This window comes from Euprymna scolopes, chromosome 21 (genome assembly GCF_053919585.1).
Source record: "Euprymna scolopes isolate OS-2025 chromosome 21, ASM5391958v1, whole genome shotgun sequence".
Taxonomy (NCBI): domain Eukaryota; kingdom Metazoa; phylum Mollusca; class Cephalopoda; order Sepiida; family Sepiolidae; genus Euprymna; species Euprymna scolopes.
Window position 1 is genome coordinate 98,899,103 of NC_136502.1, and position 17,884 is coordinate 98,916,986.

Consider the following 17,884-nt stretch of genomic DNA (forward strand, 5'->3'; position numbering starts at 1 on the left):
AGATAATCCCATTTTACTTTTTCTAATCATCAGTATGAATTTAGATAATCCCATTCTACTTTTTCTAATCATCAGTATGAATTTAGATAATCCCATTCAACTTTTTCTAATAATCAGTATGAATTTAGATAATCCCATTCTACTTTTTCTAATCATCAGTATGAATTTAGATAATCCCATTCTACTTTTTCTAATCATCAGTATGAATTTAGATAATCCCATTCTACTTCTTCTAATCATCAGTATGAATTTAGATAATCCCATTCAACTTTTTCTAATAATCAGTATGAATTTAGATAATCCCATTCTACTTTTTCTAATCATCAGTATGAATTTAGATAATCCCATTCAACTTTTTCTAATAATCAGTATGAATTTAGATAATCCCATTCTACTTTTTCTAATCATCAGTATGAATTTAGATAATCACATTCTACTTCTTCTAATCATCAGTATGAATTTAGATAATCCCATTCTACTTCTTCTAATCATCAGTATGAATTTAGATAATCCCATTCAACTTTTTCTAATCATCAGTATGAATTTAGATAATCCCATTCTACGTCTTCTAATCATCAGTATGAATTTAGATAATCCCATTCTACTTTTTCTAATCATCAGTATGAATCTAGATAATCCTATTCTACTTCTTCTAATCATCAGTATGAATCTAGATAATCCCATTCAACTTTTTCTAATCATCAGTATGAATTTAGATAATCCCATTCTACTTTTTCTAATCATCAGTATGAATTTAGATAATCCCATTCAACTTTTTCTAATCATCAGTATGAATTTAGATAATCCCATTCTACTTGTTCTAATCATCAGTATGAATTTAGATAATCCCATTCTACTTTTTCTAATCATCAGTATGAATTTAGATAATCCCATTCTACTTTTTCTAATCATCAGTATGAATTTAGATAATCTCATTCAACTTTTTCTAATCATCAGTGTGAATTTAGATAATCCCATTCAACTTTTTCTAATCATCAGTATGAATTTAGATAATCCCATTCAACTTTTTCTACTCATCAGTATGAATTTAGATAATCCCATTCTACTTTTTCTAATCATCAGCATGAATTTAGATAATCCCATTCAACTTTTTCTAATCATCAGTATGAATTTAGATAATCCCATTCAACTTTTTCTACTCATCAGTATGAATTTAGATAATCCCATTCTACTTTTTCTAATCATCAGCATGAATTTAGATAATCCCATTCAACTTTTTCTAATCATCAGTATGAATTTAGATAATCCTATTCTACTGCAGATATCCTACATCTCCGAATGCATATATATTAAAATCCAAAAAGAAAGCTAAACCTATACTACTACTTCTACTAATGTACTATCTTTTAATACTCAATTCAGGAGAAATAGAGGACAGGTGAAGCTAGAACAGTACCGCTTGATATATGCCTTTGAAGGGATTTAGTATGAAAGACCTTCATTATTCCTGATTTTCTTAAATGACATCCCTGATGCAATTAGACCTGTTAGGTATATTCTAGTGATGAGACAATTCCAATATTCATCCCGATTCCAATACAATTACTGATTCCAATTCTTTATAAATCTCTAAATATTTAACTATAAAGTTATTTTTTCTTGATTATCATAAAAGCACATGTTAAATTTGTCATATATTTCTTCAAAGTGCAAATAAACTGGGGGGGGGGGGAGATCTATAGATTTTTGTTTTACTGGTAGTATAAATCAATATATATCTATTATTTTACCAGCCTGGATACCCGGTGTTACCTGGGTGTTTGGAGGTGTGTGTTGAACAAAAAAAAAAGTGGTAGTAGGCAGGGAGGCTCGAACCCGTACGACAAAGGAGGGAAAGAACATGAAAAAGAAACGTGACGTCTTTGCTGTTGCATCTATCGCCAAACCGGAAATGGTGAAGGTTTAAATTAAGCCTAGTCGATCGAAAAGAGGGAATGACTTTTGAAAATATCGGCGAAAAAAGCGACCCTTCCTTGTAGAAAAGTGCCCAGTTGAGGGTGAAGGAGTTTGTTTTTTAACCAATTTTTTTATATTTGTCGTCCGAAAGGTCGAGCTTCGAAACAATACCAATCTCGTGAAAATTTGTCACCTCTGTCGAAAGTTTCAGGTAGATATACATACATACCATTTTAGCAGACAAATGATATTTATATTATAGCAGTAATGGAAGATTTTGTTTCAAACAAAATCAAATTAAAAAAAAAAAAATTAAAGGAATCTTTTTTTGGCATCAGAAAATAGGCACGTTTTTTTTCTGATTCCAACATCCCAAAAGTTCTGAATTTTCCAATTCTAGATTCGGATTAATCATCTCAATAATAGTATATTAGCTAATGACACCATGCTCTATTCTTATCATGATGACAAATCAAAACACATATCTAAAGCAATAACTGAATCTTGAAAAAATGACCTGTTTATAGTAGAATGGGGACATAAATGTATGATAACATTTAATGCTACTAAGACAAAGCTCCTTTTCTTTAATGATTATAAAAAACCTTACTGATAACTGATTATCATGACGACTAATAACACCCTTCGTGAGAGTCCAGGATTTAAACTCATTGGCCTGATATTTACAGATAAGATAAATTTGTAAAAATACATAGAAGATACTGCCATGGCTACTGAAAAAAAGATAAGTTCCCTCTACCAGAATAAAAAAACTTGTCACACCTGCCAGTATCCTATATGCATAGAGTATTGTTGCTATATCTGGGCTGGTGTGCCAACCACTAGTCTCTCCCTCTTGGACAAGATCCAAAAAAAGAACCTCTAACATAATAGATCCCACATTATCTACCAAACTCCAGCTCCTGTCCTATCATCGCACTATTGCATCTCTGTGCTTATTTTAGAAGTACTTCCATTGAGCATGCTTTGATGAACTCAACTCGACAATCAGCAAAATCATATCCCAACAATGTAGGGATCCCCAAATGCCGGAAAGTTTTTTTACTGTAATAGTTTCTTTCTGCAAGCTGTTTGCCTCTGGAATTCCCTCCCTGTTCCTCCGACTGTACCAACTTGCAGAAATTTAAATGGAATGTAAAAATGTAAATTTGCTGTACAACTCTCCATCTAGGATGCTCCTTTAAATCTGGATCATAATTCACAGTAGCTCTATATGATCATTAGCTGTATGCCTTATGAGGGGTGGAATTAAATAAAATTAAAAAAAAAAAAAGAACAGTAGTTTGAATAATCAAAATACAATTTCCATTCCAGACCTAGGAAGTGCCAAGAAGAGTCGGCTAGCATATATATAATATTAATATATATTTTTTTTCTTTTTTTAGAACTGCAAACTTTATATGTGTGGATGCAAACGTGATCTTATTATCGACTGTCCCTCGAAAAGACAAGTGGAACGAGGAGCTGCTGAAGCCCTTGCTGACAGTAAGTCATTTTTTTTTTTTTTGTGTTTCTTAGCTCCCTTTTTCATCTTGTTGACGCATCAAACATTTGAAAGAATTGAAAACAAACGAAACTAAATTCTCCAAGGATCAAGGATCCAACTTCAATTTTTATCTGATTTTAGTTTCTATAGGAAAATCTGCAAGAGTAGAATATTATTCTACCTAAATTTCAAGATCCTATGTTTGTTAGACTAAAAATAGTTATGTAATACTGTCAATAACAAATACATTCATGCGAGTGTTTGTGCGTGCTGATCTTTTTTCCATTTTTGTTGTAGTCACTTCTTCTCATTGCCATTTTGAGTTCAGACGGAGGCATAGACTGAAGCTCAGTCAAGCACCTGGCATTAAAATAACGATTGAGCAGAGATAGACTCGCGACATATCTTCTGTGAGAAAGGGATTTAAGGAGGGAAAAAAGATTTAAAAAATGGAATTAAAAAAAATAATAATAAAAAAAGCATTTAAAACTACTTAAAAACAAAAAAATTATGCAGGTAGATTGGAAAGTAACTTTTATTGGCTATGGTAACATTTATTTGTTGTGTATTTGATTTTTGACCACTTCTATTCCAATCATTGTGAATTGTAAAACACCCCAAATTTTGTTTTTAAAACTTGAATTTTGTCTTGAGAAAGTCTTGAAAAACTTTGAAAAGTCCTTGAAAATTTGTACGAACCCTGTATAAATACTATTATTGCATGTATTCTTCAGAACTGTCAGATATATTCTCTGCTTCTTTTGTTCCAGCTTGTTTGACTCATTAGTTTAGTAGTCTTCATCAATTCACTGTTTTTGATATTTTATTATAATGAAGTTTCTTATTCCAGTAGCTTCTTTTCAAGAACTGCAAACATGAGGAATTCTCTTCTTGCTAACTGTTTTCATCCTACCTATAACCTTGGTCTTTTCAAGACTCAGGTCAATAAGAGGCTCTCCTGTCTTTGAAATTATCATCTTTCATTTTAATTAGCTCCTTACATCAAGTTGTTTCATGACTTGTCTGGAGTGATTTTCATTTAAAAAAAAAAAAGAAGTCATATAAATGGCCCCAGATTGTCGGTTCAAAGTGGAATTTTGTATTTCTCCATTTGAAACCGCATCAAGTTTAATATAAATCCAGTGGTCTATGGGGATAGGCTGGCTACATCGAAGCACTATCTAGAGGAGGAGGAGGAGGGATATCACAGTAATAGTATTATGAAATGGTCCCTTTTCTCTTACAATTCCTTTATTTTCTTCTACTTCTTTTTTCCCTTTCATGTTTTTATCCTCTCTCCTCACTTCGTCATGCCTTCCTTTTCTATTTTTTTATTCCTCATCCCATCTTTTTCTTCTGCCCCCCCCCTTTTTTTTTTCAAACTCCTTGATTTCTTATTTCTTCTTTCTTCATTTCAGATAACAATGCTGAAATCTTTGAAACGTCCAGTAAAACGGGAGAGAATATTGGTAAATTAAACTTTTATTCAAAATTCTTAACTGTACCACCCGAACATCAAAGTGTTGAATAGTCAGGTCATTGTGTACAATACTGAATGGCCTTGTGCCTTACTAGGCTGATCTCAATGTTTTAGGGAAATCTAACAAAAAAAACAAAAATCTGAAAGATTACATTTTCAGCTGCAAAAAAAAAAAAAATCTATAAAATAGATCATCATCATCATCATCATCTATGTTAATACATAAAAAAATAAACCCATCTATGCTATTGTTTACTGCCATGGTTCTTATTAATCATCCTCATCATCATTGTATAAATCCAAAAATTTTACTGTTGGCATTGGTTTCTCCGATATTTTTCTAGTCTGAATTCTTTCTAGGAAGACATTAGGTACTTACAGAAGGTTGCTGACATCTTAGTGAAAGTGATTTTTTTGTGGAACGAACTGGGTTTGAACTTAAAACACCTAGGCTATCAGTTCATGCCATTAACCACTTGACCACCATCACCTCCCTGTAAAATAGATATATTTCTATCATATCTATTTATATAATTATAAAATTCAAATGACCTTGTAACGAGTGTTGTAGCATTCAGTTTACGACTTCCGGTTGCTCATGCGGACATAAACAAATAATCAATGCAACAATAAAACATATTGTTTTACTGTGTACGTTTTCAGCATCCCAATTGTTTTTTTTTTTCACGTTTAAATTATCCAAAAAAACAATTGTTAATACTTTCTGTATTTTGTTTTTACAGCGTAGCTTTCATTTCCGTTATGCGTTTAAGTTATTTTAACGCAATTTTCTTACAAATAAATCTACTTTAACTCGTTGACAACCATAAGAGCATTTTACAACGGTGATTTACCCACCGCCTTCCTTTTTTTTTTTTTTTAAATTTATTCTCCATTTTTTAATACACCTTTCTTAAAACACATTCACACATTTTCTTCTACACTACCAACGTAAATAAATAAGTCTGAAAATATGCTTTTTTTGATTTGCGTTACAAATAAATGATCAACTGGACAATAAAACATATTTTCTTACTGTGTACGTTTTCAGCGTCTCAAATCTTTTTTTCTTTTTGCGTTTGAATTAAAAGATGTAGCAAAATTTGAATTTAACTTTAAGTATTATGGTATCTGTTCAGTGCATATTTACCTATAAGTATGGCAAATCACTTATAATTCAATGGCTGTATTTTTTTTTTTAAATAAACAATTATAAATAGAACGACTCATAGAAATCTATCTATATCCTTTTTTCATTTTAATATACTTTCATAAAAATGTTTCTGCTATGTCACAAAAAATTATTTCTTTACATCACAAATGTCACGCTCATACATTAAATTAATTCCATAGCTAATATAACATACTGACCCAACGGCTCACGGGTAGTCTAGTTAATATATAAATCTAATATTAATTAAATTCTTGATGAAAGTTTAAAAACATTTTTTTCAATAAACATATTTAATTCAAGTTAGATGCACTTAAACTAAAGATATTTGGCAAAATAATCTGAGGTTTTCTTTAAATTGAACAATTTCTTGTGATTTTGAAGAAAATGTATCTTGTCATAATTTTTGGCTTTAGTTAAGCATCAAACTCCTTTGTTTACAAAGCCATTTGGTGAAAGTGACGTCAGACAAATTTTTAGGTACGGATCACCAACACTGTATATAATATATCTTTTATTGGACAAATAATATTGAAAAATTGGGAAAAAAAATCAGTGATTATTTTGTGTAGAAATTGTTTTGTTTGAAAAGGGGGAAGGGAGTCAGTTAAAAACCTTGCTTTCGACACTGTTTGCAAACCATGCATGCGCTAACCGTCATTATGGTTTTCTATTTTAAAAGCTAAATTTGTGACATTGTGACATCTGTGTCCTCGTAGGCCTATCAATAAAAGCGTTCGCTTGTTGACTTAAGTTATGGGAGTTCGTGCCCCGCATGGGTCGATTTTTTTTTTTTTTTTTTTCCACTTACAAAATTTTGCTTTTGGTTTTGCTTCTGGCTGATGCAATCCAAGTCCCTTTTTTTTTTCTTTTTTTTTTTAATGACCAGGCAACACCAGGCGCCCCCTACTAATATTTGATATTACTCTAATTATGGGGACTTTTAGAGATTACTAGCAGGGAGACCCAGGATTGAATGAGGATCAATGAATGTTCATTTCCAATACTTTTATTGTCATCGGAAATGGTGAAATTGCACATTCTTCAATCAAATCAATTGATTGCCTGCTCTAGTCGTGGACCCACTGTGGTGCATTGAGAGGATACTCCGCATTGCCTCCTCGCAGTGGCTTAGTCCACAATACATTATAGTCTACATTGCACTGTAGAGAATTTAATGTTTATAAAATTATTTTTTATATTTAATGGCTTGAATAAAAGTTTAAAATGCAAAAGTCAAATATAGTTCTTCTGTCTTTTCAAAGAGCCTACTGTTGATTTTATATGCTGGGCCTATCTGCCTGTGTGGCGATAAAACTTCTCAAATGCAATTGTGATGTTGGACTGTTCCTTCTTTAATTGGATATTTTTGATTATTGATTTTCATACATATTGGAGGCATTCTGATACAAAATCTATCTAAGAACACTCCCAGACACATAAAGAACATTTGTGTGAAATTTCCAAAGAATTGATCCAGCTGTTTTGGATTCCATAGGGAACATCACACACATAAGTATAGATTTTGTGTTGTTTATTAATCTTTTTCTTAACTACACTCCATACATAGTAGTCCAAAAGATATAGAGCGCTATATGTCAATTTACGGTTTTTATTTTCTCTTGCAGATAAACTCTTTGAACGTATTGCCTCAGATTATGTGACTTCTTTAGTAAGTCAGTTTAAAAATTTGAAAGGTAAGTTGGACGAGAACAGAATCTGCCCTCCCCTCTCCATTAAATTTTGTAGATAAAATACATAAACTTCACACTTAAATCCATCATATGTGTAATGGTTTAAAGATAGGGATTAAAACATTCCTACTGTTTAAACACACTATATGAGAATTGAATGCCAACGTAGTTTCATCAAGTGGACAATAGAGAGCGCAAAACTATTTTTTTCAAGAGAAGAATCCAAATTGTCAGCCATGTTGTAAGAGCTGAGAATGAAAGTCGGTCTTAAAATAAACTTGGTAATAGACAAAAAAAATAAAATGACAGACAAGATTTAATTGCAATAATAATTAGGTTCAGTTGCTGGTGTTGAAGTAGTCTGTAATTGTCCTGAAAAGCACAGGATGTTTGTTCTGAAAAGAACAATGATCACAAGTTGTTTGTGATTGTCCTGAAAAGGGACAAACTGGACCAATTCTGGCCAAATAAAGTGACTATTTTTGTATTTAATAAAATTACTGTTTTTCATATGTTTGCTCATTGGTTTTGTGCTTAGAAGTTGCAACTTGGCCTTTGCAACACTCATCCTTGACCTTCTCTGATCAATGAACGCTCATCCCCAAAGCAAGAGTCAACAATTTGAATTCTTAAATTGTTGATTGTGTTGCAATGGCTGAGTATGAAGGATGAATCATACAATTTTTATGCATAAAACCAATACAACAATTTGACAAAAATGACAAATACAAGAAAAAAGTCAATTTATTTGGCCAGAACATTTATAATTGCCTTAATAATTAAGCTCAGTCACAGGTGTTGATGGAACATTGATGTTGAGTGTTTGTCTGGTTCGCTTCTCCAATGATGATGATAGTGTTGATGTATACTCTGGTTAGTAAAGCAGACTAAAACAAAAACGTGTTGTCATGAATAAAAAAAATAACAGCAATCACAAGTAGTTCTAATTGTCCTGAAAAGGACAGGGATCACAATCAGTTCGTAATTTTCCTGCAAAGGACAAATTGAACAAAATCATTGTTGCAATTTTACCTCGTCTGGCCAAATAAACTTGCTATTTTTATATTTATATTTTACAAAATCCCTGTTTGTCGTTTTTACTTCATTGCTGTGTTGTTCTTTTGCTTAAAAGTTGCAAAATCGACCTCCATATTTTTCCCTTGTAACAATCGTCTTCGACCTCTGCTAATCACAATGGCTGACAATGTAGATATTTCTTTTTAATAAATCAATAATTTATAATAAATCAATAATTTATAATAAATCAATAATTTCTTTCTTCTTGGTTATATACAGGGTGGAACAATGACGTTGTCGCCCTAAAGAAAACAACACTACAGCTTTATTTTAAAACTTTTATTGAAAAAAATCAATTGAGGTAACTTGATTATGTAGTAGAGCTGACATCTATTCAATGTAGCCGTCTTCAGCATCAATCACCACCTCGATACGGGTCTGGAACTGGAAACATGCCTTTTCTACAAGTGGCAGTGGGAACTCTGCGAATACTCGGCAGATGCTGGCAATCAGGCTGACTTTGGTGTTGTGGGAGGTCATGTTGGTGATGTTCTCAACATATGATCAAGTCCAGCAGGTTCAAATCAGGGGAGGAAGGGGGCAGTGAGAGAAGAGTACAAAGTCATAGCACTCCTTCTAAAGCCAAGTCTGGGTCTTTTTGGACTTCGGAGCCATCGCCAAGCCCTGCTGCCACACTCAGGTCTGCCAACGACCACCTGATTGCACCAGGGGATCGTCACACTCTTCATCACATCCAGGTACACTTTAGTGTTTACTTTCAAGCTGACTTCGAAGATGTGAGGTGGCACGATGTATCTCTTGAAACCATACCACAGACCAAAACTATGGTTGAAAACTTTGTTTTCATCACCTTGTGCACGTCCCTGTTATTCGTGGTAATCCAGCGATGCATTTTGAGAATGTTGGCAATGGTCCTGTTGTCATAACTTGGATCGGTAAAGAGCATGAGTTGTACAGCGGTGCATCTTTGATTTCGCTAGTTGAACATTGTGTCACTTTCAGACATGATAGAAAGCTCCTGTCGCTCTTGGGATTTGTACACAACTGACCAACTAGTAGATGGTTCTTTTCTAGGGCAACAAGTTTATTGTTTCACCCTGTAGAAAAAAAAATATATTATTTATAAAAATTTCTTGCAAGTGGCCGACTATAATCCAGTTGATAAAAAATAATGTTCCTATTTACTGAATTGGAGTAAGTATAAAAGTTGACTCAGTCTAGGAGGATTTCTTACCTCATGATTGAAGGCAGAAGAAATACTATTTTGATATTAGCTCAAAAGCCAGTTGCTGTGATCTTAATTGAAAACATAATTTCTGGATTTCTTTGCATGTGCCTGTTCATTTCTTCATATCCTTCCGATAAATGTAATTCAAATCCTTTTAAGATCTCATAATGTCTGGCTTGTTCTTCTGTCGATAAAAACTGCCATTAATTTGCTTGAATTTTATAAAACATTTTTTTTTTTTTTACATGTATCAAATTTAACTTTAAATATTTTTGTTTTCTTAAATATTTTGTGAAGCTTAAAGTTGGTTGTTGCGGATGTGACTGTTAGTATTTTTGTGTAACTTATAAACTGACTAACGACTCGCATACGTTAAAGCTTTATATAGAAGTTTTATTTTATTATAGAAATAAATAATAGAAACTCGGACAGAATGTATAAAAAATAAAATGGGAAAGACAAGTGTTTATGCCTGCTAAAACTTTAAAAATACACAACACACCCACAAAGTTGGTATCTTTTTTAATCGATGTAAAATATGTAAAAATATTTAAAATTAAAAATAATTAATTATTTTGGAGTCCATTAGCTATTTATATAATTTAGTGTTATCAAGATGTACTGTTTAGGCTTCTTGATTCCTTGGGGAGCATAGAGCTGCAACGACGCTCCTCCAATGGACCCAGTTCTGGCTGGTCCTCTTCAGTTCGGCCCATGCCATTCCAGCAGCTCTGATTTCAGCCTCAATGCTTCTTTTCCATGTCTGCCTTGGGTGACCAGTTTTACGCTCACCTTGCTAGTTCCATTCAAGGGCCTGACTGGTGGTTGGATGTAGGCTTCCACAAGGTGTGGCCAATCCAGTTTCATTTTCGTATAGGGTTCTGATGTTCCTGGTCCCTATCCTGGTCTTGGTCGTCAGGTTTGTTGGTGCACTGGCTTCCTGGAGGCTTTCACTCGCTCGCGTCATGAACTCTACTAGAGAGGACCCTTCCCGGATTAAAAAATCCACAGATGATGTCATTGCGGTTTCTGTAACTTTCTTTCTTTTACAGAATTGGGTTGTTGGCTCTATTCTAACCCCCAACATGGATGACCAGTAAGTGCTCTAAGTCTAATCTCTACCCTTCAACCTGTTTGGCTTGGGTGACCATACTAGGAGACAAATCTCCTGCTAGCATAATTATCCGGGTCCTAGAGACATGCAAACCCCCCCCCTTAACCATGCCACTGTTGCACTCACTAAGGGGATCAAGATGTATATGCATCTTTTAATGTTATGTAAAGGGAAATAACTCTGATATTATTTTCCGGAATTATTTTCTTTATGCTGACTCAATGTGTGTGTCCAGAGAGAGAAATGGGCTTGCTAAGCGAGAAAGTGGCGAAGGGGGGGGGGTAGAAATTATGCTACACTTTTGTCCTGGGCAATGCTGAGTAACCCCTGAAGCAGATGGCGTTGATTACGACCGAGTAAGCATGAATGAAGATCAAGATTAAAGAGCAAGTTTACCAGAGTACATTCCAGAAGACATTTAAAAGGAGAACGTAATAATCAAGTTACATATGTACACATCGTTATGCATATATATTCTTGTGCGTACATGTGTATGGATGTTTGTGTGTGTGTGTGTGTGTGTGTGTGTGTGTGTGTGTGATCATAAAAGCCCCATAAAATATGCGTTGAATGTTCATTGTGTATGCGAGAGTTAAGTATACATACGTATTCTCTTATGAAAGAATGTACCTCCGTTTTATTTTAAAATGGAGATGTCGCCTTGTCGAGGTGTGTGTAAAAAGCGTGCACCTACATGGGCGGTTAGGTAGGAAATAGAGAGAAATATAGAAAAAAGACGGGACAGGAAGTAGAACGCTGTCTGTCAGCTAAAACGGGAACCCTGACAAAGGCAGGTAACCAGTGCATATTCGAGATATTTGTGTGCGTGTGTGCAACCTATGAAATAGCATATAAATCTGAAAACCCTAACTATAACTAGCCACAATATAAAAAAAAACAAAATTATATCAGAAATCTATCAAATAAACTAATTGTTTGCCTCTTTTTATTAATAGAAGTTTCTTCAGAGTGAAGCAAGGATAGTATATTTGATATGTTTTATACAGAGAATTAATTGAAATACTTGTGATGTCATTTATCCAGGATGTGAATTTGACACGAGTCAAGACAGTCAATCCTGGTTTGTCCACTGCTGACTATTCAGCAGCTATTCATGATTCCATCGTCTCACATCGGAGAGAACCGGTCATAGATTCCAAGTCAGCTTTGACTGTTGCGAGCCACGTCCTCAGTTGGCCACCATTCTTCTTGCACCATCCTGATAATGCTGTTGATGCTATTGCCTTCTGAATCAAGTCAGTTGATTGACAACGGCATAATCATGTTGACGCACCAGTTCCCATCAGATCGCCGAAGTTAAGCAATGTGTAGCCTGGTCATTATTAAAATGGGTGGCCAATTTGGAAATTCCAGGCGCTGTATGTAGGAGGATGTCGACACTTTCCTGCAAAAGTTGCAAAAAAACCTAACGTCATCATCTCCCCCTGACAGGGATATACATGTGACTGGAGACTGCTTGTGAATTTCATACTCCCGTGGAACTTCCTCCTCTGGAGGAAGCTGGTTAAACCCAAATAGGGTTAGTGCTGTTTCACACACACACACACACACACACACACACACACACACACACACACACACACACACACAATGAAGTGCGTGCCGAAGCCATTGGAGCCTCCTAATAAGTACTTCCTCAAATCTAGGAAGCTTGCATTGTATATTAATTGTGGCATTTGGGATGTGGTTGGAGAAATTAAAATACCTAGTACTGTTTGGATTAATATACTCAATTTTGATTGGTTGCCTATATCAGACTTGAACCAATCAGAAACAGATTTTTGTGGAGTCGGATACATATTCGAATTAACTATATAAGCAAGATCCCAAGTGCTGTAGCTAGTGAAATACAGTGAGAACCTCAACTTGCCACAGGAACTTATGCCATTCACAATATGGTGTCATTAACTGCTACATATACTCTTAGCAAATGAACTGTTCATAGCCTGTGGCTGTTGGCATCTCAGTAAACAACGCAAGTCATTGTGATAGACTACTAAAATACGACAGCAGTTTGTCAGAGTCACTTACAAATTTCACTCACATCTTAACTCTTTTGGGCACTTCTTCATTATAATAGCGGAAATCGAAATATTGGATTTCAAGTAAAACCAATGGTATCTACTTAATTGTCATGTCACAGTAATGAACATATCCAAAAATTATGAAAAACGATAACGTAGAAAATTTATGATTTAATGAAAATAGTATTTGGAGACAATTAGCAAAAATTGAGTTTTGCTTTAAAAAAAAAAATATAATTTAATAAACTGGAGAGTTCGAATTGTAACAAGGGAGGTAATTATTTTCTGAAAATTTAGAAAATCTTAACTCAATTTAGTAAAACTCAATTTTCACCAATTGTCTGTGAAAACTATTTTCATTAATCATAAATTTTGTACCTTATCGTTTTTCATAATTTTTGGATATGTTCATTATTGCGACATGAATATCAAGTAGGTATGATTGATTTTACTTGAAATTTGATTTTCAAATTTTGTTCTAATAACGAAGAAGCACTCCCTTTTTTGTTCTTCATTCTGTAGTTTTTGTTTAACAGGATGTAAATAATGTTGATATATTATGTATGGATAAAGTTTGTCATTTACTTTTGATAATCTATAATGTATAGGAATGTGATAGTTCAGTTTAACTGGCGGGGGGGGGGGGGTCCATCAGGGAAAGGGTACGGGCCAGTGGATGGTCACAAAGTAGATAAAAAAGGTGCAAATCGATATGCCTCTTATCTTGATATCTCAATCGAGAAGAGAAACTAAAACTTCATACACAAGGTAACCCCTAAAAATGCCCCATATCGAATACACACCCCTGTCTACAATTCAACCATATATGTACGAATGAACTCTAGTCTGACTTGACCACCAAGTTTCGGTCATGAAATATCCAACAGTCTTTGTTCAGTGAAATACAAGAAGACTTTGGTGATAGTTTTATGACTAGGAGGTGTAATCCTGAATGGGCTTCACACTCACCGAACCTTAACCCCCCCCCTGTATAATGTCCATAAAAACACTCACCAGGCTATTCTTGAACTGAAACCAAAATTAGTGCAATGTGTCAGTTGTTGACAACTTTGCATGTCATATCCAGGTAAACAGTTTGAGGAAAATAGCTATTAGAGTAGAAAGCCTTCTCGGATATGGGAAACATTACTGTGAAGGGGTGGGACTTAGCTTCTTGTCAAGTTTTATTATGTTGAGGGGAACACAGTGTAGTAAGTTCATCAGAGCACATTCTATTGAAGTACTTGTGAAACAAGCACAGATGTGCAACACTGCAGTGATGAGATAGAGGCTGGAGCTTGGTAGACAGTGTGGAATCTATTAGGTTAGAAACTCTCTTTTTGGACTCCGTCCGAGAGAGAAAGACTAATGGTTGACACACTAATCCAAATTTGACAATGATCCTCCATGCATAAGTAAATAGTAGCTTTGTAGCGATATAGGATACTGCCAGGTGTAAGAAGCTTTCTAGCCTGGTAGAGGGAACCTACCTTTATTGCTTTAGTAGGATCTGCTACATATTTATTCCAATTTATGATATCTGTGAATGATGAACTCTCGGGTAAAGTGCTATCAGCCACAGCAGTGGGTGGTTGGTAAGATTGTTTTTTTATATAATGGTTAAAAGAAATTTCATTTCAAGATTGAAGCTCAGTCGAACACCTTCCATTTCAAGATTGAATCTCAGTCGAGCACCTTCCATTTCAAGATTGAAGCTCAGTCGAGCACTTTCCATTTCAAGATTGAATCTCAGTCGAGCACTTTCCATTTCAAGATTGAATCTCAGTCGAGCACCTTTCATTTCAAGATTGAATCTCAGTCGAGCACCTTTCATTTCAAGATTGAATCTCAGTCGAGCACCTTTCATTTCAAGATTGAATCTCAGTCGAGCACCTTCCATTTCAAGATTGAAGCTTAGTTGAGCACCTTTCATTTCAAGGTTGAAGCTCATATATAAATGTTTAAAAAAAAAAAATGAGTGTATGCGTTCATAAAAAATTCTGACAAGAATCTTACACCCTTTGTGAATGTGAGATTGGTGAGGATTGAGATAATAATATTGGTGATGACCATTGTGTTGGCAGTTGTGTCTGCCCTCTTTACATCATCCATCACGTTGATTGCTGATGTCTAACGTCAAAAAACAAAAAAAGAATAGGTATATTTTACCCAATCCTTTCTTTACCTAAACTACTTTTCTCGTTTGATATATGATCTTCAAATAACAAAGATGAGTTTTAACCCCCCCCACCCCACCCCCTCAAAAAAAAATTTTACTTGTTGTGGTCATTTGATGATGAACCGTTTGTCCTGTTGTGGCACTGTAGATGGAGAATTTGATAGCAGTGATGAGGATGGTGATGATGATTCCCAGGGTGAGAGTCTTTTACACTTTGCTGTTGTATAATTTTGTGGCTTTCTCATATTTTTAGATTGCATATTTTTTTAATTTGTAACTTTTTGTTTTGGCACATCTCTCTTTATTCCTCTCTCTATCCTTCTCTCTCTTTCTCTTCCTCTCTTTATTTATGCCTCTCTCTCTGTTTCTCATACATCTATATATTCTCTCTCGTATATATATATATATAGGCATGACAGCAATAGACACTCATATGAGCTGCAATGTTTATTAATTAATTATAATAATAATCTATTATAAAACTCAAATGACCTTGTAACGGGTGTTGTAACCCAACATCCGGTTTACGACTGCCGGTTACACATGCATACATAAACATAAACTCATAATAATCAACGCGACAATAAAATGTATTCTTTTACTGTGTACGTTTTCAGCGTCCCAATTTTTTTTTTGTGTGCTTAAATTATACAAATAAACAATTCTTAATACTTTCTGCTTTTTTTTTACATTGTTCATTTCCATATTACGTTTAAGTTATTTTTAATCTATTCTTCATTTTAATACACCTTTCTTAAAAAACATTCATACATTTTCTTCTACACTACTAACATAAATAAATAACCCGAAAATGTTTTTTTTAAATTGCATTACAAATAAATAATCAACGCGACAATAAAACATATTGTGTTACTGTGCATTTTCAGCGTCCCAATTGTTTTTTGTTTTTTTTTTTTGCATTTAAATTAAAAGATATATCAAAATTTGAATTTAACTTTAAGTATTATGGTATCTGTTCAGTGCACATTTACCTATAAGTATGGCAAACCACTTATAATTCAATGGCTGTAAGTTTTTTTTTTTTAAATAAACAATTATAAATAGAACGACTCATAGAAATCTATTTATTATTCTTTTTTCATTTTAATATACTTTCATAGAAATGTTTCTGTTATGTAAAAAAAACAACTATTTTCTTTACGTCACAAGTGTCACGCTCATACATTAATTCCATAGCTAATATAATATACTGACCCAACGGGTCACGGGTAGTCTAGTATAATTATAAAATTCAGATCAGCTTGCTTGCTTGGGTGTTTAAACTGTCCATTCGGTTTCTGACTTCCGGTTTCAAAACATTTGTCTGCTTACCTATTTCATGGCCGCCCTGTCTTAAATCCGATATTAAAAGCCACTGCTGCTATTCAAAGTATACATAAGGTTAATAATAGCTTTTTGTTTTAACTTCTTTTAACGTGTTTTCTTTACAAAGAAATGTAATTTAACCCTGTTGAGTTAAAAAAAAAAAAAAGCTAATTTAAATATAAATATACAATTTACAACTATAATCATATTTATAACAATATTTGTTGCTTTTAGTAGTGCTCCTGTGGATTCTGATGATTAACTTTTTTCAGGCCTTACTTAAAAAATATTTTCTCTTCAAGGAGGGAAGAAACTTGGTTTTAGTAGTGCTTTTAGTAGGGCCTCCTTAATTTTAATTAGTGCTCGCAGAAGTGCTCTGAACGCTTCCTAGGTTGTATTTTTTTCACTCATCACTTAAAAAAAAAAAATTTTCTGAAGACAATAAGTCAATATAATTTCAAAATCACTTTTTATTTTGAACATTTTTCCTCTTACACTCTAAGGGTCAACTAGTTATTTAATAAAACTATTATAAGAAAACTAATACTTTGTATTTCTGCAAGAACCTATGGCGTAGCGGGTAAAGTTCAGTTGTAAGTTACACTCTTTTAGAGGTTGAAGGTTCAATCTTCAGTGCGTGCAATACTAAAAATGTGATTGTGAATTACTAAGGACTTCTACCCAGTCATGGCTGACAAAACAAGAGCATACTGCCCCTGTAGATTAAATATAGGGTTCTGTTCGCAATTTTTGTGCAGCTTACAGAGTTCGACAAGATACACCTAAAGAAGGTTGGAGTTTACATCAACTGAAACGTTATGAAAGTAATTCAAGATGAGAACAGTAGTCCAAAAGATCTAATTAATACGTAATACATATGATGTTTCTGAATTTTTGAGATGAGGATTGGTTAATCATATTATTTGGATTCATCGAACTACTGTTCTCATCTTGAGTGTGATTTTCACAACATTTCCGTTGATGTAACCTCTGACCTTCTTTGGGTGTATCTTGTCGAACTCGGGGAATTTTGACGGAATTTATTTACATCACGGGGGTAGCATGCTCTTGTTCCGTCAGCCATGACAAGATAGAAGTCCTTAGTAATCCACAATTGTCTTTTTCGGTTGCTCGGTCCTGGATATGATCTTAATCTATATCTGATGGTGAGGCCCCAGCTTGCGG

The 17,884-nt window shown here is 34.0% G+C and overlaps 1 protein-coding gene across 4 annotated transcripts in view; it reads left to right on the top strand.

Annotated features, from left to right (window-relative positions):
- LOC145242620 (ras-related protein Rab-24-like) overlaps positions 1-17,884 on the top strand; it is an 88,847-nt gene that overhangs the window by 54,383 nt on the left and 16,580 nt on the right. For 2 of the 4 annotated variants that reach the window (XM_080105734.1, XM_080105735.1), the window contains exons 5-8: positions 3,324-3,423; positions 4,843-4,893; positions 7,704-7,772; positions 15,522-15,569. In XM_080105734.1, coding sequence (XP_079961860.1) covers positions 3,324-3,423; positions 4,843-4,893; positions 7,704-7,772; positions 15,522-15,569 — 268 coding nt within the window. The remainder of the gene's footprint in view (positions 1-3,323; positions 3,424-4,842; positions 4,894-7,703; positions 7,773-15,521; positions 15,570-17,884) is intronic. The other 2 variants (XM_080105736.1, XM_080105737.1) reach the window with 1 other exon arrangement.